General features: G+C 51.9%; 4 protein-coding genes across 4 annotated transcripts in view; 3 read left to right on the top strand and 1 right to left on the bottom strand.

The window, feature by feature from the left end:
* The first annotated feature begins 1,605 nt into the window (after positions 1-1,605).
* Positions 1,606-6,745, top strand: NOTO (notochord homeobox). The gene is made up of 3 exons (XM_019633289.1): positions 1,606-2,037; positions 4,556-4,770; positions 6,587-6,745. Exons 1-3 carry the CDS (start codon positions 1,650-1,652, stop codon positions 6,743-6,745), a joined length of 762 nt encoding a protein of 253 aa, XP_019488834.1. The 5' UTR covers positions 1,606-1,649.
* A 2,224-nt stretch (positions 6,746-8,969) lies between these two features.
* On the top strand, positions 8,970-20,640 carry SMYD5 (SMYD family member 5). The gene is made up of 13 exons (XM_019633294.1): positions 8,970-9,097; positions 12,974-13,082; positions 13,807-13,946; positions 14,421-14,542; positions 14,920-14,989; positions 15,616-15,720; positions 16,193-16,255; positions 16,478-16,548; positions 16,851-16,957; positions 17,339-17,395; positions 18,285-18,379; positions 19,038-19,108; positions 19,199-20,640. The coding sequence occupies exons 1-13, from the start codon at positions 9,002-9,004 to the stop codon at positions 19,341-19,343; spliced, it is 1,251 nt and encodes a 416-aa protein (XP_019488839.1). The 5' UTR covers positions 8,970-9,001; the 3' UTR covers positions 19,344-20,640.
* Positions 20,641-21,067: 427 nt separating this feature from the next.
* Positions 21,068-25,547, bottom strand: PRADC1 (protease associated domain containing 1). The gene is made up of 5 exons (XM_019633295.1): positions 25,369-25,547; positions 22,904-23,004; positions 22,283-22,392; positions 21,852-22,019; positions 21,068-21,632 (listed from the first exon to the last, which is right to left on the bottom strand). Exons 1-5 carry the CDS (start codon positions 25,433-25,435, stop codon positions 21,512-21,514), a joined length of 567 nt encoding a protein of 188 aa, XP_019488840.1. The 5' UTR covers positions 25,436-25,547; the 3' UTR covers positions 21,068-21,511.
* A 961-nt stretch (positions 25,548-26,508) lies between these two features.
* The window catches only part of CCT7 (chaperonin containing TCP1 subunit 7), a 16,423-nt gene continuing 16,212 nt past the window's right edge, over positions 26,509-26,719 (top strand). The window contains exon 1 of the mRNA XM_019633293.1: positions 26,509-26,653. Within this exon, the coding sequence (XP_019488838.1) occupies positions 26,648-26,653 (6 nt within the window). The 5' untranslated portion in view covers positions 26,509-26,647. The remainder of the gene's footprint in view (positions 26,654-26,719) is intronic.

Below are 26,719 nucleotides of genomic sequence, written 5' to 3'. Positions count from 1 at the left end.
GTTGTCTTTGTGGACCCCAAAAGGTAGGTCCCTGTGCCCTTCTTCACAAGGCATGCTGTGGGCACCTTGGCACTGCTGCCTGGGTGGGTCCTGTGGGTCACACAGCCCCTCCCTCTCAGAGGAAAAGCTCCTCAAAAAAGAAACATGCTGAGAAATAGTGGTGTGTGTAGGATTTGGGAGTGATGGAGGTAGGGGTTAGGGCAGGGTCTCTAGAATTTTTACACAATCCTCCAATTCCCGCTGGGTCTTACCTGAAGTAAGTCAGAGCCCCTCTTGCAATTTCGCACCCCACCCACACCCCTTTACCCAGTGCTTTCATTGGTGTCCCCTCATCTCTGACTCAGCAGCCCCTGGCCCGACCACAGTAAACCTAGACATAGGACCAGTAGGGTCACTCGGGCCACTCACCCATTATTTTACCCACAGTCTCACGTTCCAGGCTGTCTGCTGCAGCAGCTCAGAAGGGGAGGCCAGTATTTGTTGAAGTGGAAAGGAGGGCAGGGCAGGCAGCTGCCACCCCAGCAAGGTTCCTCCCACCTCTACAAGGCAGAGCAGAAGGGGCATGTTTGTGTCCCAAACAGGTGCCACCTATTGACAATGACATGGAACCGCCCTGCATCTGATTGAGTAGTTTCAATATCAGGAATTGATTTGGGGAGGCAGAATGCGATGGAAGCCTGGGAGTCAGGAATCCCTGGGAGCCCCACAATCACAGCATGCACAGACCAATTCTAAATGCCTTATATGCATTACTCATGTAATCTGGACAGCACCTCCATGAAGTAGTTACTATTATCACCATTGTACAGGTGAGGAAATACAAACAGTAACTTGTAACTTAACCAAGAACAACAGCTAGTAAGTACTGATTATCCATCTGTAAAACAGGGATAGAATACCTGCCCAACGCCTCCATAACGCGAGGAGTCTTGTAGGTGGTCAACTCCTGTGCATTGGCAATATGTTAGTCTTAATCTGAAACCATTACAGTTTTCCCTCTTCCACCTTTTTAGATATAGGAAGCTTTTTTAACAGTGGAGCCTAGGTATTGTGGGTGCAAAGTTCCTAGAAAGTTTCATAAGAAGTTGGTAAACAAAGCGATGTCAGCAGACAGGGAAAGTAAGTGGCTTGGGACAATGTGAAAAATTTACTTTTCACTGTGCTTATAAACAAAATATTTAAATTAAATGAAAAAAAAATTAAAGATCTGCGCAGTCACAGGTGAATCTGGCTGGGGCTTCTGCTTCAAAGGCGGCCCGCGGATAAGCGGAGGCCTAACGGTGCCCAGTGGCCAGGTGGCTCGCCCATGATCACCAGCGAACCACAGCCCAAGGTCCTTGCCCCGACCGCACCAGGATGGGCATTTTTAAATGAGGAAGAAGGGAGCGTATCTTGACTCTCCCAGGACTGAAGAGCGGCCTCGCGCGTGGGGAGCTCACAGGCTTTGGAGGGTCGCGGGCTCTGCGGCGCGCGAGAGGCCCCGCCTTGGCTGCAGGAAGAAAAGGCCGGCTCGCCCCGCCCTGTACCGCCCAGCCAAATTTAAGAGCCCTCGCGGACAGTTAGGACGGATCCTGGTTTCCTTCTGCAGTGTTCTGACTCGCCTCTCGTTCTCCCCTTTCTGCGTCCCCCACGCGGGCCAGGGACGCACCATGCCCAGCCCTGAGGGCGCTCGGGTCCAGCCCCCGCGCTCAGGCTGCTCTCCCGCGCCCCGGTCCCCCTCGCTCCAGCGCCTCTCAGCCAGCCCGGGCACGGCCAGCACTCCCCGACGCCTCGAGTCCTCCTTCTCCGTCGAGGCCATACTGGCGAAGCCCGAGCCCCGGGCGTCCGTCATCTCCCGTCTGTCCGCCTCCGCCTGCGCTGCCTCGGGCCTCAGGACGGCCCCCTCCGGGTCTCCGACCCCGATTCTGCCCTGGGCGTGCCCGGCGACGTGGCTGCCCGCCTACCTGAGCGTGGGGCTCTATGAGCGGTGCTCCCAACCCCCTGCGCTGGGGCTGCAAGTGGCTCACCTCTGCTGTCTCCAGGGCCTGGGTGTCACAGGTACGAGCTGCCCGGGCGCCCGCGTCCAGGGAAGCGAAGCGGGCGGGGTGGCTGAAGAGTGGAGGCCACGACGGTGGGCTCAGGATAGAGGAGAAGTCCCTGAGTTTGAGAACCACACACAGTTGAAGTGGGAAGGGGCTACTATGACCCTTGACCTTGCAGTTGAAACTGAGGTCCTAGGCAAAGACTCGCTGAGACCAGCCCCGGCGCTAGGCTCGCCCCACAGGCTGCCCAGGTGGGAGAAGATGTGTGTGAGGGCCGATGCAGAGTGGGAGGTGCCGGCGGGCCTGAGCAAGGCTCGGAAAGCTACCAAGGCCAGCGTTGGGGCTGCAGGGGACCCAGCCCTGCTCCCGGGCTCTGCGTCCTTGACAAGGGATTTATTGAGTCCTTTGCTCCCTCCCACATCCCCTTTGGATAATGCTTGGTGGCACAGACGTCCCCAAAGTACCTCTCGTGAACCCGGTCCTGTCTTAGCAGGAAGAAGCAGATGCTACTGGTGGAGCTTGCTGTTCATCTGGGAGTTGCTAGGGTCTGGCAAAGTCCCAGACCCCAATACCGCCCACATTGCTCACGTCTGTGTGAGCTTATGCTCCACAGTGAACTGTTCTGAGCCGGCTTGCTTATAGCGCTCTTAGAATGGTACCTTAAGGTGCTGGATCACAGGCACTTACATCCCAATGAGAATTTAACTGTTGGGGTAATTTTCTCCTCTAGCATTAACATCCACCTACAAGAGCTTTTGACATTTTTGGCTCTCTGGTTCATGCTTCCCTATGTCCTCTTGAGGAAAACAGGAGCAAAGTCTGTGCAAGCCTTATCAACCCACACCGAGATTGTTTGAATACAATCTTACCGGGTTCCTACTCCCTGGGCTTCCCCCATCTTGTATTTCCTCAATCGCTTTCAACTGGGCATTCCTCCCACCCATGCTGGAGAGAAACCCTGGGCTCCCAACCCCATCCAAATTCATGCCACTGCAGCTGGGAGCCTCGCACATGACCCAAGCCATGTTTTTCTACCCTTCCCACACACCTGAGGTCTGAATTGTAGTTAACTGCTCTATATTAGCATTGTCTCATTTTCTAATTAGCTTTTGCATAGGTATTATATTCACACAGTTCAAATGTCAAAACGTTTACTAAGGTATATGGAAAACAGTTTACTACTTGGTGGCCGACCTTTAGCCACCTAGTTCCCCCCACCCCACAAGCAGCCAATTGCACCAGGTTCTTTATTCTCCCAGAAGCGTTTCAGGCATATTTAATACCTGAATACACCCACACATACGTAATACGTACCCCCTATACTAGACACTCTGCTCTGCACCTTACTGTTTTCACTTGACCATATATCCTAGAGATTTTTCCATATCAATCCATACAGAGCTTCTTTACATGGCAGACTAGTCCATTGTAAGGATGTACCCTAATTTTAAAAATCAGGCCCCATTGATTGTTTCTCATCTCTTGCTATTATGCTTATGGTCAGCATGGTGGTCCCAGTGGTTGGGGTTCTGGGCAGCCACGGTCCTGGCCTCACTCCCTCCACTGGGGCAGTTTGTCTGCCAGCTGTGGAGCCTCCCCAAGGCTAGTGCGAGCTGAGGGGTCTTAGCACCGCACTTGCTGTTCCTGTCTGGAATAACCCCTCCCTGACAGCCCAGGGGCTCACTTTCTCATTCCTTTCGTGTTATGACTTAGGTACTGTCCCCTGGTGGACAAGTCTCCATCTCCACTGGCCCACACCTAGGTGAGTTGAATAGCACCTTTGTGTGCATCAGTAAAAGGCACCCCTTCCTCCAGGCAGACATAGCACCTTGTCAGGGGGCAAGAATTGGCCTGTGGAGAGCAGAGCAGAATTTCAGACTCCACTTACTCTCTCAGCTGGGTACCCATATGCTGGGCACAAGCTGTACATAGTGGCCCTGTTCAAATGTCACCTCAGTGAGGTGGCTATTCTTTCTAAAGATGCAAACTATCTCCCCCCCCCCGCCCCCCGGCCAACACACACACTTACTCACCCTGTCTTTCCCTGCTTTATTCTTCTCACTAGCACTAATCACTTTCCGACATACTCAACATTTACCTTTTCTACACTGTTATACAGGGATTTTCTGTTTTGTCCTGGAACATGGCTGACACATAGTAGACATTCAAAAAGTATTTGTTTAATGAACGAAAAGGAACCCCAGGGGTTCCTTCTCTGCGCATCCTGTGGGGTTTCCTGAGGTAGTCAAGGAAAGGAGTGAAGGGCAAGGAGAGATGGATGTTTGGCAACTCCCCTTAGGGCCAGAGGTTAAGCCACTGAGTTGGAGAATAGTGGAGGCAGGAGTCTCACAATATTGTCCCTTCTATCACTTGTTTTCTGTTATTTCTGTATAGTCTCTTCCCACTCTGCCTCTTGCTGTTCCCTGGCCATGGGCAAGGCAGAGCAATGGAGCTGTGAGCATGTTCTCTCTCCTCCAAGATGGGTGGATAGATGGGTGCTGGCTAACCTCCCCTCCTGCTGGTTGCTTTAATAGGCTTGGAGCTGGCTCACTGCCCAGGCCTCTGGGCTCCCCGAGACTGGGCCCCAGTGGAGGATGTTCAGGACACTGAAAGACCCCAAAAGAGGGTTCGAACTCTGTTTAACTTGGAGCAGCTGGAAGAGTTGGAGAAAGTGTTTGCAAAACAGCACAATCTGGTAGGGAAGAACAGAGCCCAGCTGGCAGCCCGGCTCAACCTTACGGAGAACCAGGTATGAACAGTGGCCCAGGCTGCACCCGGGGGACGGACACTACTCCCCGATGGCCCTGGGTGGTAGCTGGGAGGAAGACATGGGGATTTCTTCCTCTGTGCCAGCATATTAGGGGGAGACAGGCCTAATTATTGGCATACTCTCTGTATGAATGAGAAAAATAGTCCCATTTAAAATTACATTAAGGGGACAATACACGATATGAATCTAAAACTTTATATTTCTATGCTAAATGAGATGTTTGTGAAATTAAGTATTTAAGGAGCTAAATAATAAACATTCCCTCTGTCCCCATATTCCCTTCCAGCTACTGCACCATTTCTCTGCTCTTTTCACAGATAAACTCAAGAACTGGCTATGTTCTCTGTCTCCCTGTCCTCACTTCCCATCTACTCCTTAACTCATTTCAATATGAATTCTTTCCCTACCATTTCTTCGAAACCTCTCATCAAGGTCTCAAATGACCTCCACGTTGCCAAAGTCAACAGATGCTTTCCTTGCTTATTTATTCCAACAGTCAGTACAGTTGACCGCACCTTTTCTTATTGAAACACACTCTTCTCTTGACTTCCAGACACCACACTCTCTCGATTTTCCTCTCAGCTCTCTGCCCACTTCTTCTGTTGCCTTTGTAGGCTATTTTTCTCTTTGTGACTTCAAATTTTTCTCCCAGCTGATCTCCCTGCTTTTAAATACCACCTATTGGGTTGTTGGAAAAGTCATGATGCATTTTTGCAACGAAGAACATAGAAAAAATACGTCATGACTTTTCTGACAACCCAGTATAAGTCAATGACTCCCAAATTTGTATCTTAGCCTCCCCCCTCCCCCTTTTCTGACTTGTACATCTAACTACCTTCCTGAGGTCTCCACTTGGATGTCTTATGGGTAGGAATTTCAAACAAACGTAAACCTCAGTTCTTGACTTTTTTCTCTCCAAATCTGTTCCTTTCCCTACATGTGGCTCCACCATCCACTGAGTTTCTCAAAACACCTAGTCGTCGTCGATTTCCCCTTCTCTCCCACTTCCAATCCATCAGCAAGTTTTGTCACCTCTACCTCCAAAATACAGCTGGAATTGCTTCATTTCTCTCCATTGCCCCCAGCCCACATCCGCGCCAGCTCTTACTGGATCACTGCAAGAGCCTCCCTGAATCTGCTTTCATCCATTCTCGACACAGCGCCTTAGATGTAAATAGGACTATGTCACAGTCCACTTAAAAGCCTTGAAGGTGACACTCCTTAGCCCTGGCCTTGAAGGTCCTGGGTGATCTGACCTCTCCCACTTTCCCTTCTCACTCTTAGGTGTGCCAGTGATGCCCTCCTCCTTTCTGGCCTTCAAACACCCCAGGCTTGGTTCTATCTCAGAGCCTTCCTACAGGTCATTCCCTGCTCGGCTGGCTTTTCTCTGTTCCCACCAGGCTGGCCTCTCATCCTTTGAGCCCCGGTTTAAGTGCTGGTTCTTCAGGGAGGCTTAAACCCCTGTTCACACCCCCATTTGTTTAGATATTTGTTTGCATGTTTGTTACTAGTTTTTCTCCACTAGGCTGAGCTCCATGAGGTCAGGGACCATGCATCTATTGCTCACTGCTGTATCACTATCACCTAGGGTAGTGACTACTACATAATAGGAGCTCAATAAATACTTGTTGGATGAATGGAGGAATAAACGGCAACTGGGAAGGATGCTTTGGAGTTGATGCTTCCCTTAGAAAGAAGAGCAAATTTTCGCCAGAGTGGAGTGGGTACTGTGGGAACAGAGGAAGCAGTTCCCACTGGTCACATTCTGATCTCTGCCCACTGCCTCCAATTATAGGTGAGGGTCTGGTTCCAAAACCGCAGGGTTAAGTATCAGAAGCAGCAAAGGCTGAAACCACCTGCCACGTCTGCCATGGCTGCCTCCCTGGACGAGCCCTCCAGCAGCTCTGACACTGGCATCCAGAGAGAAGACGCCAAATCAGGAGTGGACAGCTGAGGAGTGGGACAGAGGCTCAACCCAGGCTATCTGGGCTAACTCTTCCTGGGGCCACCCACTGGACCTCCCTGCCTCACATTTTAACACAGAGCCTCATTAGGGTCAAAGGGCACCAGAGGAATCTGAACTGTTGAGAACTTTTCTGTACTGACTCCTGGGAGCTGCAATAGTATAATGGTCAGGGGCACAGACTTTGGTCTTCAGCTATGTCCTTGGCCATATTATTGAGCTTCTGAGCCTTCTTTCTTCACCTATATGATGGATGTGTTGATAACTTAGACTTCCCAGGGCTCAGATGATGTCTGTAAAGCACTTACAGTGTACCTGGCCCAGTGCTAAGTGTGCAACAACTGTTAAGGCTTATAGGCCCCCTTCACCTGGACGAGTGGTACCTACACCAGCTCTGACTTCTCCCGGGATTAATCTTTTCCTGGCCTGGCTGTGGAAGAGGGGGCCTTCTTCAATCAATGTCTGGGCATAGAAGACTCTTCTCCATCAGAGATGGTGGAACTTACAAAAAAGAGGAGGAAAAGTAGACCCTTTAGCCCATTTCCCCTCACAGAGTTCCCCAACATTTTCTTGTTTTGTCTGAACTGTTACCACTCTCAGAAGCTCAGGCCCAGCTGTCTCCTTGGAGCAGACATGCTACCCTGACCACCATCACTTTCCCTTTAGCTACTTGTCTTGACCCCCCCACGCCACACACTCCATTTTTATACAGAATAGAGAAGTTTGACTCTGCCTTTGCCAAGTCTGGCATTTTAGCATAAACTCTGCTGTACTTTCAATGAGACAGTTATTATTTCCCCTACTTCACAACTCTGATTCATGGTTCCATTTCCTTCCCAGGAATCTGGTCAGTTTATCTCTAAGAAGCCTAGCTGATAGCTTCCCCGTGAAGATGGCCACCAGTATTTCCAGAACTGATTTCTCTAGCGCTCCACATTCCTGGGTGGGCCTCTGTTGAGGGTATTTCTTTAGAATCTAGAATGGCTTCTGGGTGCTGAGGCCTGCCCTGGTGGAAGGAGACCTGCTCTGCCACCTGGCGGTGAGAAAGGGCACGGTCCCCAATGCGCTAGAGTTTTCTGAGAGAGAAAAGGCAGGGAGAAAAGTTGATCCTGGAAAACCACCTGCCCCCAAGGCTGTGGACCATCCTCTCCTGGACAACAGGCCGGCCGCAGACTTGAGGGAGGCCAGAACTCAGCTCCAAAAACCCTTCCCTGTCCCTATCTTCAGGGAAATCCTTTCTAATGCTGGATCCAAAGTCAATTCTATTAATCAAAGGAACCCAGCTGAATCTCATTTGCCTCTTCCAAGAACAATTGGCTCACTTTTTTCTTTTTAAATCAAGTCAGTTACCTATTCAGCAATTACTGGGCTCCACCCAAGCCCCAACTGTCACCATGAGACCCTAGCAGAAGCAGACACAGGTCCCTTTTCAAGGGCACAGAATCAACTGGAGGACAAAGAAACAAGACATGGTGGTTAGGCCTGGCTGTGGGAACAGATGCTATATAGGTCAGTGGTTTCTCTCATTCAGGTTCGGGGTCCTAAATGAGAGAACAGCCCTTCTGTTGTCAGGACAGTGTTCATATGCACCCTCAGTTCTGCATACAATTTCGGGAGACCTCAGACCTGAGGTCCACCACGGGCCCCTCCTCCATACCATCCCCCAACCAGGCTGCAAAGTCCCTAAGCCGCTGAAGAGTCTGAGACAGGCACAAGTCCATTCATAGGACTGTCTGTTCTGCTGTCAGAGGGCCCACGGAGAAGGGAAATCTTGAGCCAGACTTTGTGGGGTAAGCTAGTCATTCCCTTTAGGTTGAGGGTCAGAGAGAATAGGAGTAACTGGGCCAGCTGCTGTCCTACCCCTGGGCTGGGTCCAAAGACCGCCTATGCAAGGCAGGCACTGAATCGACAGAGACAACAGACAGACACACAAACATGAACTTGGACATAGATGCACACATCAAAACTATACACGCACAGTGGCTCTAATACAGAGGTACACCCTGGCCAAGAAGACGCAGACAGACGCAAAACTGTACAGATGTAAAAGCACAAAGGCAGGCCCAGCTCCACCCAGTCAACAAACCAGTGGACCTAAACATACGTAGATCAAAGCGACCCAAATTCAGAACCGTGGGTTTGTCAAGACCTGAAACTTCTCGGACACTCACGCCGGGGGCGGGGCCGGGGGCGGGGCCTCTCGGGTCGGGTCGGGGTCACGGGTCAGAAGGCGGAGGCGCGCCCAAGATGGCGGCCTTCATGGGCGACGTGTTCTCCTTCTGCGTGGGCGTGGCGGGCCGGGCCCGAACCGCCGTGGAAGTCCGCTTCGTGAACAGCTCCAAGGTGAGACTCGGGCGGACCCTGCCGAGAGCCCCCACCCCGTCCGGCCTTAGATACAGCCGCACCGGACCCTATGCCTGGAGCCTAGAGGCTTCTCTGTCATTCGGACGCTGCGGCCCGGGCCTTGCTCGCGGCCGGGGAGCTCCCCGTTTGCCCCGGCACACAGGCTTCCGGGGCCGTCACGCGGTGGACCAGGACCTCCAGAGTCTCCGTGCGCATCCCTTTCTCGCGGAACCGGGGCCCGCCCTCCGGCGGCCCGAATGCGGCTGCGCCAGGAGGGGCTGGGAGGGGGCCCGGACCTCCGGGCCCAGGCTGGCGGACCCTGCTGCTGGTCCCCGGGAGCATTGGGCGGGGAGGTTCCGAACAGAGGGAACTGAGGTATAAAAAAGCGTGGGTCCTTAGAGAAGTTTCAAAGTGAGATTTGGTTGGGGGATGAGGAGAGAGGCCAAGACCCTTCACGAAGGGCCTTGGAGTGCTAAGGGATTTGAACCGGAGCCTGAAGCCCGTGGGAGCATTTGAAAGGTTTGAGCAGGAGAGTGACGTGATTTTGTCGTTTTATTATCGTTATTTTTAAAGTTTGTTGCAGAAAAGAATTGAAAATGCATGTAAAGAAAGAGGGGGTAAAAGTTCTTGTTCAAATGTGTGTATTAAAATCACATTTTTTGAAACTGCTTTGTGATGCAGCAGTAAATCCATATCAATAAACCTATTTCTATGTATTAATTTTTAAGAACTGAGTAATAGTCTGTTTCATGGGAGGGCCACAGTTCCTTCAACCAAATACTTATTTATGGGCCCTTATGTTATATTTCTTTTTCATCCCTGCGGTCAAAGATCTGGGAGTTCATTTTGTGTGCGCGCATCTTTTTGTTCTCTTAACGTTGAGTATTTTCTTTCCTAGTTATCTTTGCCAGTTGATACGTTCAAAATGGTATTGCTTTGTTCTCGTTGACATTTCTTTGTTTACTAGTGAGGTTGAATAATTTATCCTGTGGAGGAGCTGTGTGTATCCTTGTCCTTACCCAAGATATCAGTCTTTAGTCATCTGTCTCCTGCTGTCAGCATCTCCATTCGGATCCAGTTTCCCACCCTAACTTTCCATTGCCCTCTTTCCACACCAGAGGCATCTAGAGCATCCCTCTCCTTCCATTGAATATCAGTTCTCCTGCATCCTTGGCCTCCTCAGCCTTTCACATCTCCATCTCCACCCTATGTCCTCTAGTACTCGTGATGCGCTCACAGTTTGATGATGTCTCAGTTCCATCACTCTTGGCATGTAGAACTAGTCACCTTTACCTCCACTGAGCCTCCTATCTTTTGGCTCCCTCCTTTCTTCACTTCTTCCCTCTCACTTCATTCCTTCAGCCACTCTTCCTGCCTAACTGTGCTGTCCCAGCCTTCTATCAAAATCCCAGCTCTGGGGCCGGCCGAGTGGCTCAGTTGGTTAAGAGCTCGCTCAAGAGTGTGAGCTCTGAGCAACAGTTCGATTCCTGGCCGGAGCTGAGCAGCCGCTGAGCTGCCAACCGGCGGCAGGATGGCTCAGCTTAAAAAAAAATTCCAGCTCTGGAAAAATGAGCTCTTGAAGACTACACCTGATCTGCTGTTGGACAGTCACATTCCTACCCAGACTTCGTGACAAGATAGATTATTGTGGGCTTTTTGCATCTATATTCATTGAAGTGAGGTTGGTTTGTGATTTTTTTTTCCTTTGTGCTATTTTCCTCAGGTTATCACATCAGTTATGCTTTTTTTTTTTTTTTTTTTTAGTAAAATAGAGAAGCTTTACACTTTTCTTTGTTCGTGAATAGTTTAAATAGCATGAGAATTATTCTTTGGTTTGATAAAGCTGGCTCATGAAACCATATAGATTAGTGGCCGCGTGGGATAGTTGACCACTTTATTGCTTCTATAGATATTGGCAGGAATGCTTTTTAAAAATGTATCAACTATTATGCCAGCGATGTAACCAATCACAACAGAAACCTGACCAAATACAGTGGATGCCAACCAGAATGCCATACTGGTGCACAACAGCTAGAAGACAACACTGTTTAGTAGTCTGTCTAGGCTATATTACTTTTGAATTCAGTTTTGGTAATTTATATTTTTAATAAAATCAACCATTTAATAAAGATTTAAAAATTTACTACATAGTCTCAGAGTTTTGCATAATCTTCTCATAAAACTTGTTTTTCAATTGGAAATATTTTTGCATTGTTTGTGCCCTGTCCATTCAGGTTCACTTCTCTCCAAGCTTCTTGGAAACATGAATGAAGAACTATTTTTCTTGAAACACTTTCATGTTTTGGGGATGAGTGGTTTCATAGAGGAATAGCTCTGCTTCTTTTCGCTTTGTTTTGATTTCTAAATATTTTCCACGTTTGGTCATTGAGAAAGAGATTGATACTTATCTAATATTGAGATTTGAGATTGTCATGATAACGGGTGGCCCTGTTCATATCTTTTTGTCCAGTAGTGGAATGCCAAGTTTTCATTTTGCTAGATTGGATCCCAGGGGCTACAAGGTGTGGAGGTGGGGCTTCCAGGAAGACAATCAAGAGTGTGTCCATGGCTTTGCCCAGCGATTTTGTCCCATCTACTGTTAGAGCTCCCAGGGTCATTCAGAGGGTTGATGTTTGTGGCTCATGGGTTGCTGAAGGCCTTTCCTGGTCCACACTTCTCTGTTGCTCTGACTTTGGAAGGTGCCCCTGTCTAGCCAGAGCGCCAGTGCTAGAAGGAAACAGGGAGCTGCCCGGGAGGCCACATGACAGGACATTTCACTGCTGTATCAATCATTTTTCTTTCTCTCCCTTTTTGTAACAGTTCAATGTTGGCAGGGGCACCACCTCTCTTCTCTAAGTGAATAGTGGGAGTAAGTGCCTGGTGGGGCCAGTAACTTGCCTGGGCTTTGAAGCTGTATCTCGAATCCCTTTGCATAGCTGAGAGATGGCATCAGCAACTGTTTTCTCATCCTTCATTCCTTACGTGGTGTATGGTGCTTTAGACCCTGCCTCTCAAACTTTACATGCATATGAGTCACCTGGGCATCTTCTTAAGGTGTAGATTCTGATTCAGCAGGTCTGGGGTGGGGCTGAGATTCTGCATTTCTAACAGTCTCCCAGCTGATGTCCAGGCTGCCAGTCCATCCCCTCACTTTGAATAGTAAGGAGCTAGAACTCATGAGGCATGTTCACCTGTGCTATATCATTGCATCCTAGAAACTACCTGGTAGATATTATTATAATACTCACTTTTCATGTGGGAAACAGATGCAAAGAAGTGAAGCATTTGGCTCAAAGATTCACAGCAAGTTAGCATTCAGACTGGTACTAGGATTAGTCATTCCTTTCAGAGTAACCCCTGGGAAGTTGTTGGGTGCCAGGTACTGTGCTAGGTTCTGTGAGTACCCAGCCAAGCAGGGAAGTAGGGCACAAACTAAGCCTCCCTCTCCCTTGGTGTAAGATTTCTTTGCAACCCTGAGCAGTAGCAGCATCACTGCCAGGATCCTGGCGGGGCATGTGGGTGACTCAGACAAGGCTGCCCTGCTGTTACCAGCTCCTGGTACAAGAGGCCCCTGCCTGCTATGAGCCTTGGCTCTGCTCTGGGCAATCTAAAAATTCTCCTCCTCTGTGTAGTCTGAGATGGCTGACATGTTGGCTCCCTCCCCATCTCAGGTCCTCTGCCCTGAACAGGCTGAAGGAAATGTGACTGAAAGTAGGTCAGAGCTGCATTTCCAGGAGGAGACAGTTATGGGGTTGCTGACCATGCTCCGTGAACCCTCCTGAGGCAGGGGCCTCTGCTGACGGAGCACATGGGGGTGAGGCTGGGCAGCCCTCTGTCTTTTCTAATGGGCTTCCTGTTCCTTCTCTGCCCTCTTAGGGGAAGGGGCTATTTGCCACACAGCTGATCCGGAAGGGGGAGACCATCTTCGTAGAACGGCCTCTGGTGGCTGCGCAGTTTCTCTGGAATGCACTTTATCGCTACCGAGGTGAGCACATCTCACCCACTCCTCATGGCTCCTGGGCCCAGCTGCCTTTGTGCATGGAAGAGAGCTGCATACATCTCCATTCGCAGATATCTCTGGGACTCTGGTGTTGGGAGGAAATGCCCCTGGAGAACCCCCCTGAGAACCACACCTCTGTCTGATCTCAGACCATTTGGGGCTGTGAGCCTGTAGGAGAAAGGCTCTTCCGAAGTGCTTCCTGGGGGAGGACTGCCACTCAGGTGGAACTCAGAGTCTAGTATAAGGGATTGGATGTAATGCTGAAGGGCTCTGTGCCAAAGTAGAGCCCTGCCCCTTGGTCAAAAATAGGCTGTGTTAGTGTTAGGTAGGAGTCAGAAGCAAGGGAATGCCCTTAGCTTTGCCAGCCACATGGTTTTTTCCATACTTTTCTTAGGCCAGAGACAAACTGTGGAAGGAGAATCACTTCGCTCCAAAATGTGGGGAAAGCCCAGTCTGGGGGTGGGGAGGGGAGCCCTACAGACTAAGTCCCATTGAGAAAGAGGGGTGGGGACTCCCCAGAGAGGGAAGAGGGAATCATTTACCTTTGAATGCATGTGAAATTCATTCATTCATTCGTTCTTTAACATGTTCACTCATGTCCCAAATTGAGCACCTATTATTCTAGCCCTGGGGATACTGCTGTGAAAAGGACAGACATGGCCCCTGCTCTGAAGAGACTTACACTGTCATGTCTGGCTCTCTCCCACAGCCTGTGACCACTGCCTGCGGGCACTGGAGAAGGCAGAGGAGAATGCCCAGAGGCTGACTGGGAAACCTGGCCAGGTGCTGCCTCACCCTGAGCTATGCACCGTGTGCAAGGACCTCCACCAGAACTGTCCCCACTGCCAGGTGAGTGTCCTTGGGGCGTGCACCTGAAAGGGGCTGATGGGGGTGCCCTTAGCTAAAGTCCTCTTTGGGGAGGCAGGAACAAGGACAGCCCCAGTCATGGCCCTTGAGAGCTATAATGTAGGATAAGACATTGAAGGCTCAGCCACTGTGCCAGTTTCGTCCTCCCTGTTCCAGTCTCATTGTCTAGAAAATAGGCTTGGTGGGAGCTTGTCCTCTTCCTAGGAGCCTGGTGGGGGCTTTCCCCTCTACCTGCAAAGCTCTCTCTCCTTCCCATGGTTTTACAAGCCTGGGTTAGATGCCTCCTCACATGCCCCCAGAGCACCGTATGCTTTCTCGTGTCATAGTACCACTGAGCTACTGCTCAGGGGCTATTTGTGGGAAGAATACAGTTAGAGGAGCTGAGTACCACATGGGACGTCTGTGCCTTACCCCATGGCCAGATCCTAGTGTGCTGACCTCCACCCCCTCCAACAGGTGATGTACTGCAGTGCAGAATGTCGGCTGGCAGCTGCTGAGCAATACCATCGGGTTCTGTGTCCAGGCTCCTCCCAGGATGACCCCCTGCATCCTCTCAATAAGCTGCAGGAGGCATGGAGGTAGGTGGCATTTTAGCCCTTCTTTCCTTTATCTCTGCCTGCCTGCCTGCCTAGGCTCAGCAGATGCAGCCATCTTTCTTAAGTTACCATTCCCCAGATCTTACCCCCATTCTTAGGATTAAACTGAGGTCACATCACCCAAGCCCCTGCCTTTAGTCTGAACTGCCAGTCCCACCATCCTCAGCATTTTATACACTTCTAGAAAGTCCCATTAAGCCCGTAGGAATGTGAAGTCCTGCCCAAGCCCTTGCCAATGAATTTCTTTGGTTATAAATAGGGTTGGTAGGAAGGATTCTCTGTAGCAGTCAAACTGGACTTCCTTGAACGTAGCTACTCAGAAGGGTATTTCTAGGTTAAACCTTTCTCTTTCTCCCCAGGAGTGTTCACTATCCCCCTGAGACTGCCAGCATCATGTTGATGGCCCGAATGGTGGCCACAGTGAAGCAGGTGAGCCCACCTGACCCTCTTAGGGAAGCTGACTCTGGCCTCATTCTGCCCTTGGCCTCAGTCTCCTCCTCACCTCAAGGCTCTGGCTGGGATGCAGAGTTCCTCCTGCACTCCCCAGAGGACAGTTCCTTACTATGTAAACCTTAGGAGTCGCTGACCATAAATCTGGCAGGGGGAGTGGGGAATCATCTTGCCTCTGGTCTTTGATCTGTGAGAGGACTCCTGGTGCAGGGTAATTTGTGCATTCAATTTGTAGCACAGCTTTTTTAGGATTGTGTCTCTTACATAAAGCGAGAGAAGCTATTCTAACCCCGTCTATTAATATTGTTGCTCCTCAGCCTCACTCTCCAGTTTTTTCCAAGTGTTTTTGAATTAGCTAGTTAGGTCCCAGTTGGGGAGATGATTGGGGGTATACAGGGTGGGGAGGAAGTCCCTAGGCAGGGGAAGGGTCTACCTAGAAGCTCAGGTGTGATGGTATTTCCCTGAAGGCAGGGGCTTTAAAGCATAGGCTGCCCCCCTACATGGCCAGAGTGGCATTGAGGATGTGGGTGTCTGTGAGTCCCTGTTGGCACATGCATGCATGGGCATGTGGGAGTGTGACCCTGAAATACATCTGTTCACTGCAGGCTAAGGACAAGGATCGTTGGATCAGGCTCTTCTCCCAGTTCTGTAATAAAACGGCCAACGAGGAGGAAGAAATTGTCCATAAACTCCTAGGGGACAAGTTCAAGGTTGGTCTTCTCCCATGGTCTACCCCCAAAAGCTTGGGATGTTCTGTGGCTACCTGAGGGGAGCTCCACCTTTGGTCCCTTCCCAGCCACAGGCAGCAGTTAAAGCCTGAGGCCAAAAGTCTAGTCAGAGGACCTATATTCCTGCCAGCTATCGGCTATCGTCTGGAGGCCAGTTCGGGGAGCCTGGAGGGTGGTGGTGAGGACTGATATTCTAGGCCAGGCCTCCTCAGCCCTGCTGGTCTGAGTGCTGGAAAGCAGGGAGGGACTTGGGGTTCGCCACTCTGGACCGAAGCAGGCCATGGACTGCCGTGGCTCTCTGGAGATAAGGACTCTGTGGTCTTCCTCTGCCCAGCAAAAGCTCACTCTCCAGAGCTGGTTTTTTCCCTTCCCCCACATGGACTCCTGGGCCCTGCCTGGGTGCTAATGGGAAACCCTCAGGGATGCAAGTCTTTCCCTGCTTCCCCTAAACCAGGACCAGCTGGAACTTCTGCGGAGACTCTTCACAGACGCCCTTTATGAGAACGCACTCAGCCAGGTGAGAGGGGGAAAGGTGGGACCGATATCCTCCCCAGTCACTCCAGCTCTCCAGGAGCTGAGTCAGCGTCCTCTCCTGGGACAGCTAAGCCAGAGCTGACTTGGCTTTCTGGAGTTGGGATGGGACTGACTCTTGGAAGACTTCCTGAATGGATTGGGATCAGGAAGAAGAGCCAAGTGGCTATAACCTGAATGAGTGCTCATGTCTCTTTCTCCCCCATAGTGGTTCACTCCAGGTGGATTCCGGTCTCTCTTTGCTCTTGTTGGGACCAATGGCCAAGGAATTGGAACCAGGTTAGGAGACACTATTCCAGATATATTGGACTTGTCCCTCAGGGCTTAGGTGGGAGATTGACTGAGGAGGGTAGCCACAGCTCTTTCAAGATTAGGATGGGGCAGGATGTGACTTTGTGTCGAGTGCTGGACTGCACCCAGTGATGGGGATCAGAAAGACTGAGGTGGGAGAGTCTGCTCTTGGGAGCCTTGGTCTGTTGGGGAAGACCCTGGAGAAAGAAATGGGTTTAACTTGCCTGGAGGTGGAGAGCCCTGTGAGCTGGGCATCCTCCTCTCCAACTACGGCTGCCTGGGACCCCCAGTTCCCTGAGCCAGTGGGTCCATGCCTGTGACGCCCTGGAGCTGAAGCCTCAGGACCGCGAGCAGCTGGATGCCTTCATCGACCAGTTGTACAAGGACATCGAGGCAGGTTGGTGAGATGGAGACACCCCTCTTCCCACCCGCAGTGAGATGGTGGACACAGTCTTCCCCCAGTGCCCCAGTGAATGGTGGGGGACATAATCCTTGTGTGCCTGTGGGAAGCTTTGGATCTGTCCACGGGACACACAGATGAGAAATGGCTCTGAGATCCATGCTTCAGAGGCTGGGGGTGGGGGTGGGGGAGTGCTGAACAAATGGGGTGCTATCGCTTATAGAAAAGCAAGGCTTGTGCCTCAGAGGTGTAAGTTCAGGTGAAGCAGTATGGATCAGGTGAAGCGGTAGGACAGTGAGCCATTGCCTTTCCTTGTAAACCTAGTTTCCTTTCCCTGTAAAATGGGTAGAATAACATCTGCGTATTACTGTTTTACAGCAACTGGCGAGTTTCTAAACTGTGAAGGATCAGGCCTCTTTGTGCTTCAGAGCTGCTGTGAGTCTGACATGGAGGAGGGGTGGCCTCACAGTCACAGTTCATCCCTTTTGGTTGGCCCCTTCTAGGCTGGTGAGGTTGAGTCTGGTGAGGTTGAGTCTGGGAGTAAGGTTAGGTCAGAGCTTCCTTGGGGATTCCTCTGGGCCTTTTGGTCCATCAGTTTTTCATTCACTCATTTAAGGACTGCTTGTGCCTTAATATATGTTTATATGTAAAACCTTCCAGTGGGCCTGGTCCTGTGCTCTGGCATGATCACAGAGCTCTGAATCTCCCAAAGGAAGCGTGGGCCGTGCACCACACTGCCCTGTGAGATTTGGCAGCGGAGTGTAGTGAGAGCCTGGGAGGCCCTCAGGATCCTGGGAGGAGGGAGCTCAGGCTAGCAGGCAGTCTTCTTACCACTGGATGGGGAGGGTAGTCAGCTCAGACTATTGTCTGTTCTAGATCCAGCCTTCCGTTTCTTGGCGTCCTCACTTCAAACCCCTCCCCCCAGGCTCCAGGACCACTCTGCCCTCCCAAAATAGGCTCCCAGAGGCCCTGGCTCAGCTGTTACCAGACGTGCAATAGCAGACAGGACTGCGTTAGTGGTCTGGCATGTGGGCCACTGTCCCTCCCTTTACGACACACTGGGAACACAACTGAAAATCAGGGTGACCGGTGAGGAGAACAGGGACAGTCATGATGGTGGGAGAGGGAGTGATGTGGACCTGCATTTGTGCCTGTGCTCTGTGCTCTTCAGGAACGAGCAAGGGCAGGAAATTGAGTTCCAGGACCTGTGCAGCCCTAGCAGGGATCAGAGAACAGGAAGGAGGGGACCCAGTGCTCTGCAGAGTTGAGGCTGTTATTGTTGTTATTAGTCAGGAATCCTCATTACCTGCCTCTCATGACCCAGGCAACCACAGCTGTGTCCCCAATGCAGAGACCTCCTTCCCAGAAAACAACTTCCTTTTGCATGTCACCGCCCTGGAGGATATTAAGCCAGGAGAGGTGAGGGGGCTGGGAGCCGGGGTGGGGTGGGGGGGAGTGGGCCTTGCAAAGTCTTTCCAAGGATTGGAGGCAGCAGTGGCTACAGCCCCAAGTTCAGGCTGTTGAGTTGAATCCCAGGCCCCAGGGTGTGAGTCTTTTGTCCATGGGTATGCTCTAACCCCACTCTACTTCTTCAAAAAATAACTTCAGAAAGCCTCAGAGCAGTGTTTGAGAGACGGCTGTATGCCAGGTCCTTGTCCTTAGCCACCTTTTGATCGACAAATCTGAAGCTTCTAAGAAAGCAGGAGATGGCTTGGGCTGTGGGGTGCTTTTGTGGGTTTGAGGTCCTGGCTGTTAGTGCAGTGCACAGGGCCTGGTTGAATTTTCTTCCAGGGCAGGTAGCATTGCGCCAAGATAACCTCTGAACCCAGCCACAGACCTTGGCCCTTGACTGCTTTTGACCATGGCCTGAGGCTAACTGCAGTCCCCTCTGTCTCAGATGCTGGCTGTTAGAGCCTCACAGTGGCCTGTTTGCTGAGGGCCTGGGAATGGATCTGGGCAGCCCACTCCTTCGCCGAAGGGCAACTCAGGCCCCTGACGATGGGGCAGTGGTTGGGGAGGCCCTAATCCCATTAAATAGAGCACAGACGTAGGATCCCACTTCTCCTCTGCCCTCCAGGAAATCTGTATCAGCTACTTAGACTGCTGCCAGCGGGAGCGCAGCCGCCACAGCCGCCACAAGATTCTCAGGTGCCAGCTGGGGACGTGTTGGGCACCTGGGCTCTGGGGTCCTCCAACCTGGTGGCTGCCTGACTTCACCCTCACCACTACCCCCTGCAGGGAGAACTATCTGTTTGTCTGTTCCTGCCCCAAATGCCTGGCAGAGGCTGATGAACCTAACGTGACCTCGGAGGAGGAGGACGACGAGGAAGAGGAAGGAGAGCCGGAAGATGCAGAGCTGGGGGATGAGATGACTGATGTGTGATGTCACCCTGCCTGGAAGGGGCCCTACCCCAGACGCTGCCAGAAAAGGGGGCCTTTCCTCAGAGAAGAGGCTTGGAAGGAGCTCCCCACTCCCATTGCCTGCATCCCCCCATTCCAGCTCTGTGTCTGCTGGAGGGTAGGACAAAGGCTGGACCCTAGGCCTCCCACCCCCCACCAGACATCGTGCCCTGGACAGTGCTGCTGAGCGGCTCAGGCTCTGTACTATCACTGAGCCTCTCAGAACTGGCCTCCCCCCTGAAGGACTCCACTTTAAAGTGTGAGCAGCTGGAGCCAAGGTCAGGGCCTAAGTGTTTCTTCCCCTTGGCCCCATGGCCACGCTTACCCATCCACCTGAGGCTTCACCCCTCTCAACTTGCTATGGAGGGGTAACAAAGTGGCGATTTGAGAACAGCCTTACTTCATTGAAGAAGAAAGGAGTGAGATGTCTTCACCTTCTTCCCCACCTCCCACCGTTGCCGCTGATAAGGCAACTGCCTGACCGCTAGCACAGCTGAGAGGCAGGATGGAAGAACGGGGCCTCCAGACACCTTCTGTAAGGCTCTCTGCTGGGGAACTGAACCAGGGGGATAACTTCCCTCTTCCCAGCTTCCTACTCCTGCCATTTGGACATCTGGAGGAGTAGAGTTAACCCCTTCCCCAAACTCCAGAATCTGTACCTTGTGCCTTGCCTCTCAGGCCCTGGCACAGTGGCTGGCCCCATGGGTATGGAAGAGGCCTCTGCCTCCCTCAGGAGGGGCATGTGGGGGATCATCACCCCTTCCTAACACCTTCCCATTGAGGACTAGCAGCATGGTTGAGACCTGGGGGTGACAGGCCTGTGCTCCTTAATTTAGGATGCTCGAATCTTCCCTGGGACCAGTTGAACATGGGTCAGTGAGGGGCTCTCCTGGCCTCAGTCTCCATCTTTAGGGTCTCTGCAGAGGAACATTGAAGTCTTCCAGAAACCTAGAGGAGCTGGGCTAGATACACGGAGATTAGCCCTGACAGTGTCCCCCTGCCCCCAGATTAGCACTACGACTCACTCGGGTTGGGTGCTGTGGGACTTATGTGGGACATCTCTGCAGTTCCTTTCTGCTTACCTTCCCTGAGAGGCCTGCCACATCAGCCTGCTGAGGGATCCCAGGAAGCCAGGTGCCTGCTCCACAGGCCCTTTCCTGGATCATGAGTCAGGTGGAGCCCGCCTGTCAGCCTGTTGGGTTCTTACTCCTTCACAGCAGGCAGCATCCGTCCCACCCCTGCCTGCCCACTGTTCTCAATAAAATGTGAGTGGTAACAGGCCTCTGCAGGATTGCTTGGTGGAGGATGACTTGACAAGCTGCTGGGGTGTGCAGCAGTGACATAGGTGGTGCAAAGGCGTGTAGGGTAGACCAGGGACTGGCAGGAGGTGGAGCTCAGCTCCGCAGTTGGGGCTTATCTCTGGTCTCATCTACTCTGCTGTACTAATGTTTCTAAAGCCCCAGAGCAAGTGTGGACCCCCAGCAACAGGCAGCAAGATGAGTCTTCTCCTTAGGGGACTAAAATATGGCTCCTGAGATCTTAAGCAAGAGGCTGTGTTGGGTTCCAAGATTAGCACTGGTCCTAAAGGACCTTAGGCAAGTCATTTATCCGCTCTGGACCTGTGTCCTCTCAACACAAGAGGATGGGACCAGATGAATGAGTTTGAAGACCCCTCCCTCCCTGTGTGCTGTGAATTGGACACAGTTACAACCCTGATGAGAGGCTTTATTGCTAAAAAGTCAGTGAGGGTTTATGAAGTCCTCAAACACCAGCTCCTTAACTACTCCAGATACTGCTGTGGAGGTCACTGAGGAGACCCTGGTTGGGGGAGGCTGGAGCCAGGTGGGATGTGACAGGTCACAGATGGCTCTCAGGCCATCTGCCTTTAGCCCCTTTTGTTCCAGATTCTAGCCAAGAAGCCCTGGGGCCTGGCTCTTGCCTCTTCCCAAAGCATGAGACACCCTTGGGGGCCCCGGGGAAATGAAAGCAGAGGCGTGGCTTCCCTTAGACTAGCCTAAGCCCACACCTACTTCCTCTATGTGGCTCCACCTGTCCCCAAATGCTATCCCCCAAGTCCCAAACAGCAGAATTCCTGAATTTTCCCCTTCCCAGCCCAGAGTTACTTATGGCTAGAAGGTGGGACCAACTCTTCTACCAGAAGGTCCAGGGCGGTTGCAGCAGCTCAAAGGTGGGGATGCTGGTGACATTGACTGGGATGGAAATGATGGCCCATGGCAGCCCATGCTGTTCCAGGGAACGGCGGATCATGTAGCTGGGAGGGCATGAAGAGAAGTGATGGTCACTTTCTCAGCACCCCGTCATGCCCCACTATCCCAATCACTCTGGGAGTTACCGAGCCCAAGGACTTTTTGGGCCCTCCAATGGGCACCCCAAGATGAGGCTTATGGGAAGGGATTGGTGATTGCCCTTCCCATCCCCAAATCATGGCACCAGCCTGGTGCTGACGTGGCCAGAGACAAGGAGCCCTCACCCATCTCGGCCGAGCAGGAAGAGGGCAGGGATGTCAGCTGTGCGCTGGGTACTGTCCTGGATCATCTCCACGTAGAAGCTGTCATTGTCAACTGCGTTGTCAGAGATGATCACCGCCCGCCCACCATGCTCCTGTACCACCCGGGTCTTGGAGAGGAAGGAGCAGCCCCTGGAAGAGGTGATGATGAGACCAAAAGAAAGGCAGGGTCCTAGCTGGCCCTCCGTCAGGCTGTCACCCTAGGAGGATGAAAGGACTACGGATAATTGTTAATAAAGTCTCATAAGTGGCCAAAAGGCATGGATAATCTTATGACATTTCTTAAAGACCCTTAAAAGGATGAATTATTTAAAAATTTCAAAGCATCACCACCACCACCACCACCGATCTCAGAATCTACCCTATGCCTGCTCTCCCCTTGTGCCGCTCCTCACCCCCTCTCCACCAGAGCGATCTGGTCCTGGATGAAGAAACCGTTGCTGAGTTCTCCACAGGCCTCTGAAGGTTCCGCCGGGACAAGGTGAATCTGCTCATACCTTGTGTGCTGAAAGACATTTAGGTTAAGAGTATGAGGAGATGGACCTGCTTTAGGACCAGCTGATAGTCCCATCCTATTAGCTCCTCATAAGGTGTGAAGGAAAGGTGTGGAGTGATTTCTGTGTGCTGGGCACTCCATTCTCACAAAGGCTTATCTACTTGTCCTACTCCACCCTGCCTTTCCAGACAGGGCAGTTGGTATGGACCCAGAAAGGGGAAGTAACTTGCCTTACGTTACATGATTCAGAGGTAGAACTAGCAAGGCTCTTAGTTTTTCACCAGTTTATGTTCCCAAAGACAGCTGGTCCCTCCATCGTGCCCAGGTCTGTATTATGCCCAGGAAAGTAGTGGGAAGCCCTTCTTTCCTACACTCCAGCCCCTGGGAGGCAGAACTGGATTCTGCTCCCTTCCCTGCCCCAACACTCAGGTTATTGGTTAAAGGTATGAGAGAGGCACCTCAGCTTAGTGAGGGAAAGATGGAGACAGGATCAGAGATGAGGGGCCTTCCCTAAACTTACAAAGATACCACCAAAGTCCTTTGCAGGTGTAGCTGTGAAAATGTATCGAATGTCCCCAGGACTCAGCACTTGGAAGTACAAATAATCATGGATGCGTAAGCCTGAAAAATAAAGAGTACAAGTGAGAAGCCTCCATGGACCCTGTGTCTTCAAGTGGGCTGGTTATAGTCTGCACCCAGGGACCCAGCTTCAGCCAAGTGGGTCCTCCAGGTGGGTGGGAGAGATGGTCCCTGCCCTGGGGAGGGTAAAGTTGATGCAGACAGTTAGTAACCCCTGAGATTTATAGCTGTTGCTGCTTACACAAGTGAGCCAGGAAGACTGAGAGCTCGAGTGTTATCTCTCAGAGGATTAAGCCATCTTTGCTTTGAAGTGGACCTGAGAATATCAAGGTGGAGATGTGGTAGTCTGAGTACAAAACAATTCTCACTAAAACTTAAAAGTTAACTCTGGCCCCACTGCCATCGTCCTAGTTCACCACTATCATTTCTTGTCCTGACTGGTCTGTCTTCCTCCATTCTTGCTCCCTAAGATCCATTCCCCAAACAACAGCCAAGGATCTTCTTAAAACATCTTAAAGCAAATATGACCATGTCACCACTCCCATGGCTGCAATACCCTTCAATGACTTTCCTGTGGACTTAAAATCTAAACTTTTAATTATAGCCTGGGAGGCCCTGCTGTATCTGGCCCTTGGCTGCTACTCCAATCTCATCTTCTCCTTCCTCTGTTCAAGCTACACTGACCTCCTTTCAGTTTCTTCACTTCTCTGAGTCTTCTGGGAAGCTGTTCCCTTTCTCTGGATGGCTTCTTACCCTCACCCCACCCACCTCTACCTTCTTTACCTGGCTCTCTCCTCCTACTCATCTGGGTCATAGCTTAAATGTCACTTTCTCAGAGAAGCCTGCGCTATGACTGCCCTCCCTTTATGCCCATTCAAAATGTATTTTTGGGGGGCCAGCCGAGTGGCTCAGTTGGTTAAGAGTTGGCTTGGGAGCGCAAGCTCTGAGCAGCAGGGCCTCTGGTTCGGTTCCCACATGGGCCAGTGACACTGCAGCCTGTACAGCTAAGATGGTGAACAACAGCTTGACCTGGAACTGGGCTGCTGTGAGTTGCCAGCAATGGCGTAGGCTGCAGTGGGGCTGCAGTGGGCTGCCGTGATCTACCATGAGTGGCTGGCAGCCAGCGTGAGTGGCCGGCAGCCTGCAAGAGCTGCCTTGAGCCGTCATGAGTGGCCGTCCCATGGCCAGCGGCTGACTGACTGCCTCACCTGGGAAGAGCGCAATGATCATAATACCAACATGGGCCAGTGAAGCCACATCCTTCACAACTAGACTGAAGAACCAAAGGACAGCAACTTGTCTGTTCCCCTCCCCAATTCCCCAATAAAATCTTTTTTAAAAAATGTATTTTTTCTCCATTGACACTTGCAACATAATCTGTAATTATACAGTATTCATAATTTTTTGTTTACTGTCTGTCTTCTCCACCAGGGCAAGGATGATTTTGCAGCTTCATTCAATGCTGTATGCACATTACCTAACATAGTGGCTAGAATATAGCGGGGGCGCAATTAAGGTTGTTGAATGAATAACAACTATTTCCAGCTCCACCGCACTGAAGAAGAGAATTGCCAGGACCAGATTTTTCTGGGGTGTGGGAGCTTCTCTTCAGCACCAAAGTGTAATGTTTCATCCAGACTCGAATCCCTGATTTCTTGAGCCCAGAGAGATTGAAGAATGTGGAAGGGTGGAAGTTGCTGCCACCAGTCCATTAGTCAATCAACAAACCATAAAACCACTACTGTGTGTCAGGGTTGGGACTGATTGTGGCTGTAGTTGTCTTGTTTACTGCCCAAACCATGCCCAAAAGGTAGAGCTCAACTGCCTTGGCACTGGGCTATACAGCCTTTTATCTTGGCGGTAAGAACGTCCCATTAGATACAAATACACCCCCAGGAAGCCTTCCTGGATTAGCACTAAACTCCCCCTCCTCCTCACACACCTTTGCCTGGCCTTTGCATCTGCCGATCTGTGAAAATTAAGCGTGGTATACGTATGTGTGTGGCTATATATGTTTCTGTGATCGTGTAGTGTGGGAGCCCACGTGCAGGAATGTGTGTTTCCGTAAATTTATGTGAGTGCTCACATACATATTTCCAGTTTGTATATCTCTACTTGTCCCTTGTTCCTCCTTGGTCGCTCCCTCAGCCACCTGGTAGGCGTTAGTAAGGGTAGGGGAGAGTCTTGCTTCGACGTGCAGAGATGAGGACTCAGAGCCAGGCCTCAGGCTGCGCCCCGCTCAAGTCCCTGAGGACCAGCACCCACCCACTCCAGCCGCCCATCCCCAGACCTGCCATGCCCCGAACTCGCGGGGTCCCCAAGGTGACCCGTAGCCCCCGCCGGAGCCATGCGCAAGCCTGATGGCCCGCCCCGCCCTGCAGCACAGCCCCGCTCGTTGCCACTCACCGTGGGCCGCGACGCACGCGGGGAGCCAGAGCACGAGACACCACCAGCCCGCGGCGCCGAGGACCATCTCCAGGGCCCGGCCGGGCGCCGCACTTCCTCCACCCGCCTAGTCGTGCGTTGCTCCCCGGACTTCAGCCTGACAGCTGCTCCGGCCTCCCGCCCCCAGACCCGATCTCACCGCTGGTTGGCAGACGGGAACGAGGCCCACGCTGATTGGCTCCGATGCCTGCTCGTGTAGCCACATTTTCCGCCTCTGCGCCTTAGCCCACTTCCTATTGGTCAAAAAAAGTGGGGCCGAGGGCTGACTGGTCTAAACTCTCAACAGCGCCAGCCAGCCCCGCCCCAGCGTCTCTCAGTTTGGGTTCGACGCTCTAGGACCTCGCGGGCTGGTGGGAGGGCTGGAGGGGGAGGTCCTAAAACTGGGGTGGGCTACTCGCAGGACTCGCTTCAGCCGCGGGAAGTCCTGGCCTTCAGATCTTGCGGTCTCGGCGGGATTCTCCCCGCGGCCGCCTCGCGCTTCTCTTTTCTCCTCCCCACCCCCTCCTTGGGAAGGTATTCGTCTAGCGCCCAGGTGATCTCCCGTGATTCCAGCTTGGCTTGTCATTTGCCGTCCCACCAGCGCATGCATGATTACAGCGGTAGGCGTTGGGGACGCGGCCAGATGCACCTGTCTCGTGGAGTCTCTGGCCAGTGTAGAGCCAGAAAGCAGGCATTGTTAGGACCAGGTGCTCACGCCAGCTTCTCTACCACTTAGTGATTTTGGTCACCTTTGCTATCCGCTCTGCCTCAGTTCCCTCATCGGTAAAATGGACATGATAACAGTAACAACGATAGGATTGTGAGCATTAAATGAGATCGCTCATGTTCAGAGTTTAGCATAGCTTGCCCCACAGCGTTCAATAAATATTTGCATTTATTGCATTCCTTGGTATGGCGCGGGTCGTGGAGAGGGGGGGATGAAATCAGGGTTAGTAGGAGTCAGGGGCGAGCAACGATCCTACATGCTAAGAGAGAAAAGCACGACCAGAAATCTGGCGAATCTTCGGTAACCGATGATTCGCGCCAGAGCGCCCTCCGAGGCTCCGCCTCTGGCCCTTCTAGCCGCACCGACTCAGTGGTAGCAAACCATAGAGTGGCGGAAGTGGCCCATCCTTTTCCTCTCTGTCCAACGGCTCGGCGTGCCTTCTCGGGACTTCTCTGTCGCACGGCATTGTGGGGTTGCTGGGCGGCCCGGACGCGGAGCTAAGAGGAGTAGCGGGCCATTGAATAAGCTTCCAAAATGATGGTGAGTGGCATCTTGTGGATCTATCGCCATCCACTACCTTCTGGCCGGTGGCTGGCGCTGCCTGGC

Source organism: Hipposideros armiger, unplaced genomic scaffold (assembly GCF_001890085.2).
Source record: "Hipposideros armiger isolate ML-2016 unplaced genomic scaffold, ASM189008v1 scaffold_1274, whole genome shotgun sequence".
NCBI lineage: Eukaryota > Metazoa > Chordata > Mammalia > Chiroptera > Hipposideridae > Hipposideros > Hipposideros armiger.
The sequence above is the reverse complement of the archived record's forward strand: the minus strand, read 5'-3'. Positions and strand labels throughout refer to the sequence as shown.

Excerpts from the sequence above, each read along its gene's own strand:
- NOTO (XM_019633289.1), top strand. The coding sequence starts at position 1,650 with ATGCCCAGCCCTGAGGGCGCTCGGGTCCAGCCCCCGCGCTCAGGCTGC. Across the intron at positions 2,038-4,555 it reads CCAGGGCCTGGGTGTCACAG|GCTTGGAGCTGGCTCACTGC; the intron begins GTACGAGCTGCC and ends TTGCTTTAATAG. Across the intron at positions 4,771-6,586 it reads TCAACCTTACGGAGAACCAG|GTGAGGGTCTGGTTCCAAAA; the intron begins GTATGAACAGTG and ends CTCCAATTATAG.
- SMYD5 (XM_019633294.1), top strand. The coding sequence starts at position 9,002 with ATGGCGGCCTTCATGGGCGACGTGTTCTCCTTCTGCGTGGGCGTGGCG. Across the intron at positions 13,083-13,806 it reads TGCACTTTATCGCTACCGAG|CCTGTGACCACTGCCTGCGG; the intron begins GTGAGCACATCT and ends TCTCTCCCACAG. Across the intron at positions 14,543-14,919 it reads AAGCTGCAGGAGGCATGGAG|GAGTGTTCACTATCCCCCTG; the intron begins GTAGGTGGCATT and ends CTTTCTCCCCAG.
- PRADC1 (XM_019633295.1), bottom strand. The coding sequence starts at position 25,435 with ATGGTCCTCGGCGCCGCGGGCTGGTGGTGTCTCGTGCTCTGGCTCCCC. Across the intron at positions 23,005-25,368 it reads CGCGTGCGTCGCGGCCCACG|GCTTACGCATCCATGATTAT; the intron begins GTGAGTGGCAAC and ends TTTATTTTTCAG. Across the intron at positions 22,393-22,903 it reads AGGACTTTGGTGGTATCTTT|CACACAAGGTATGAGCAGAT; the intron begins GTAAGTTTAGGG and ends AATGTCTTTCAG.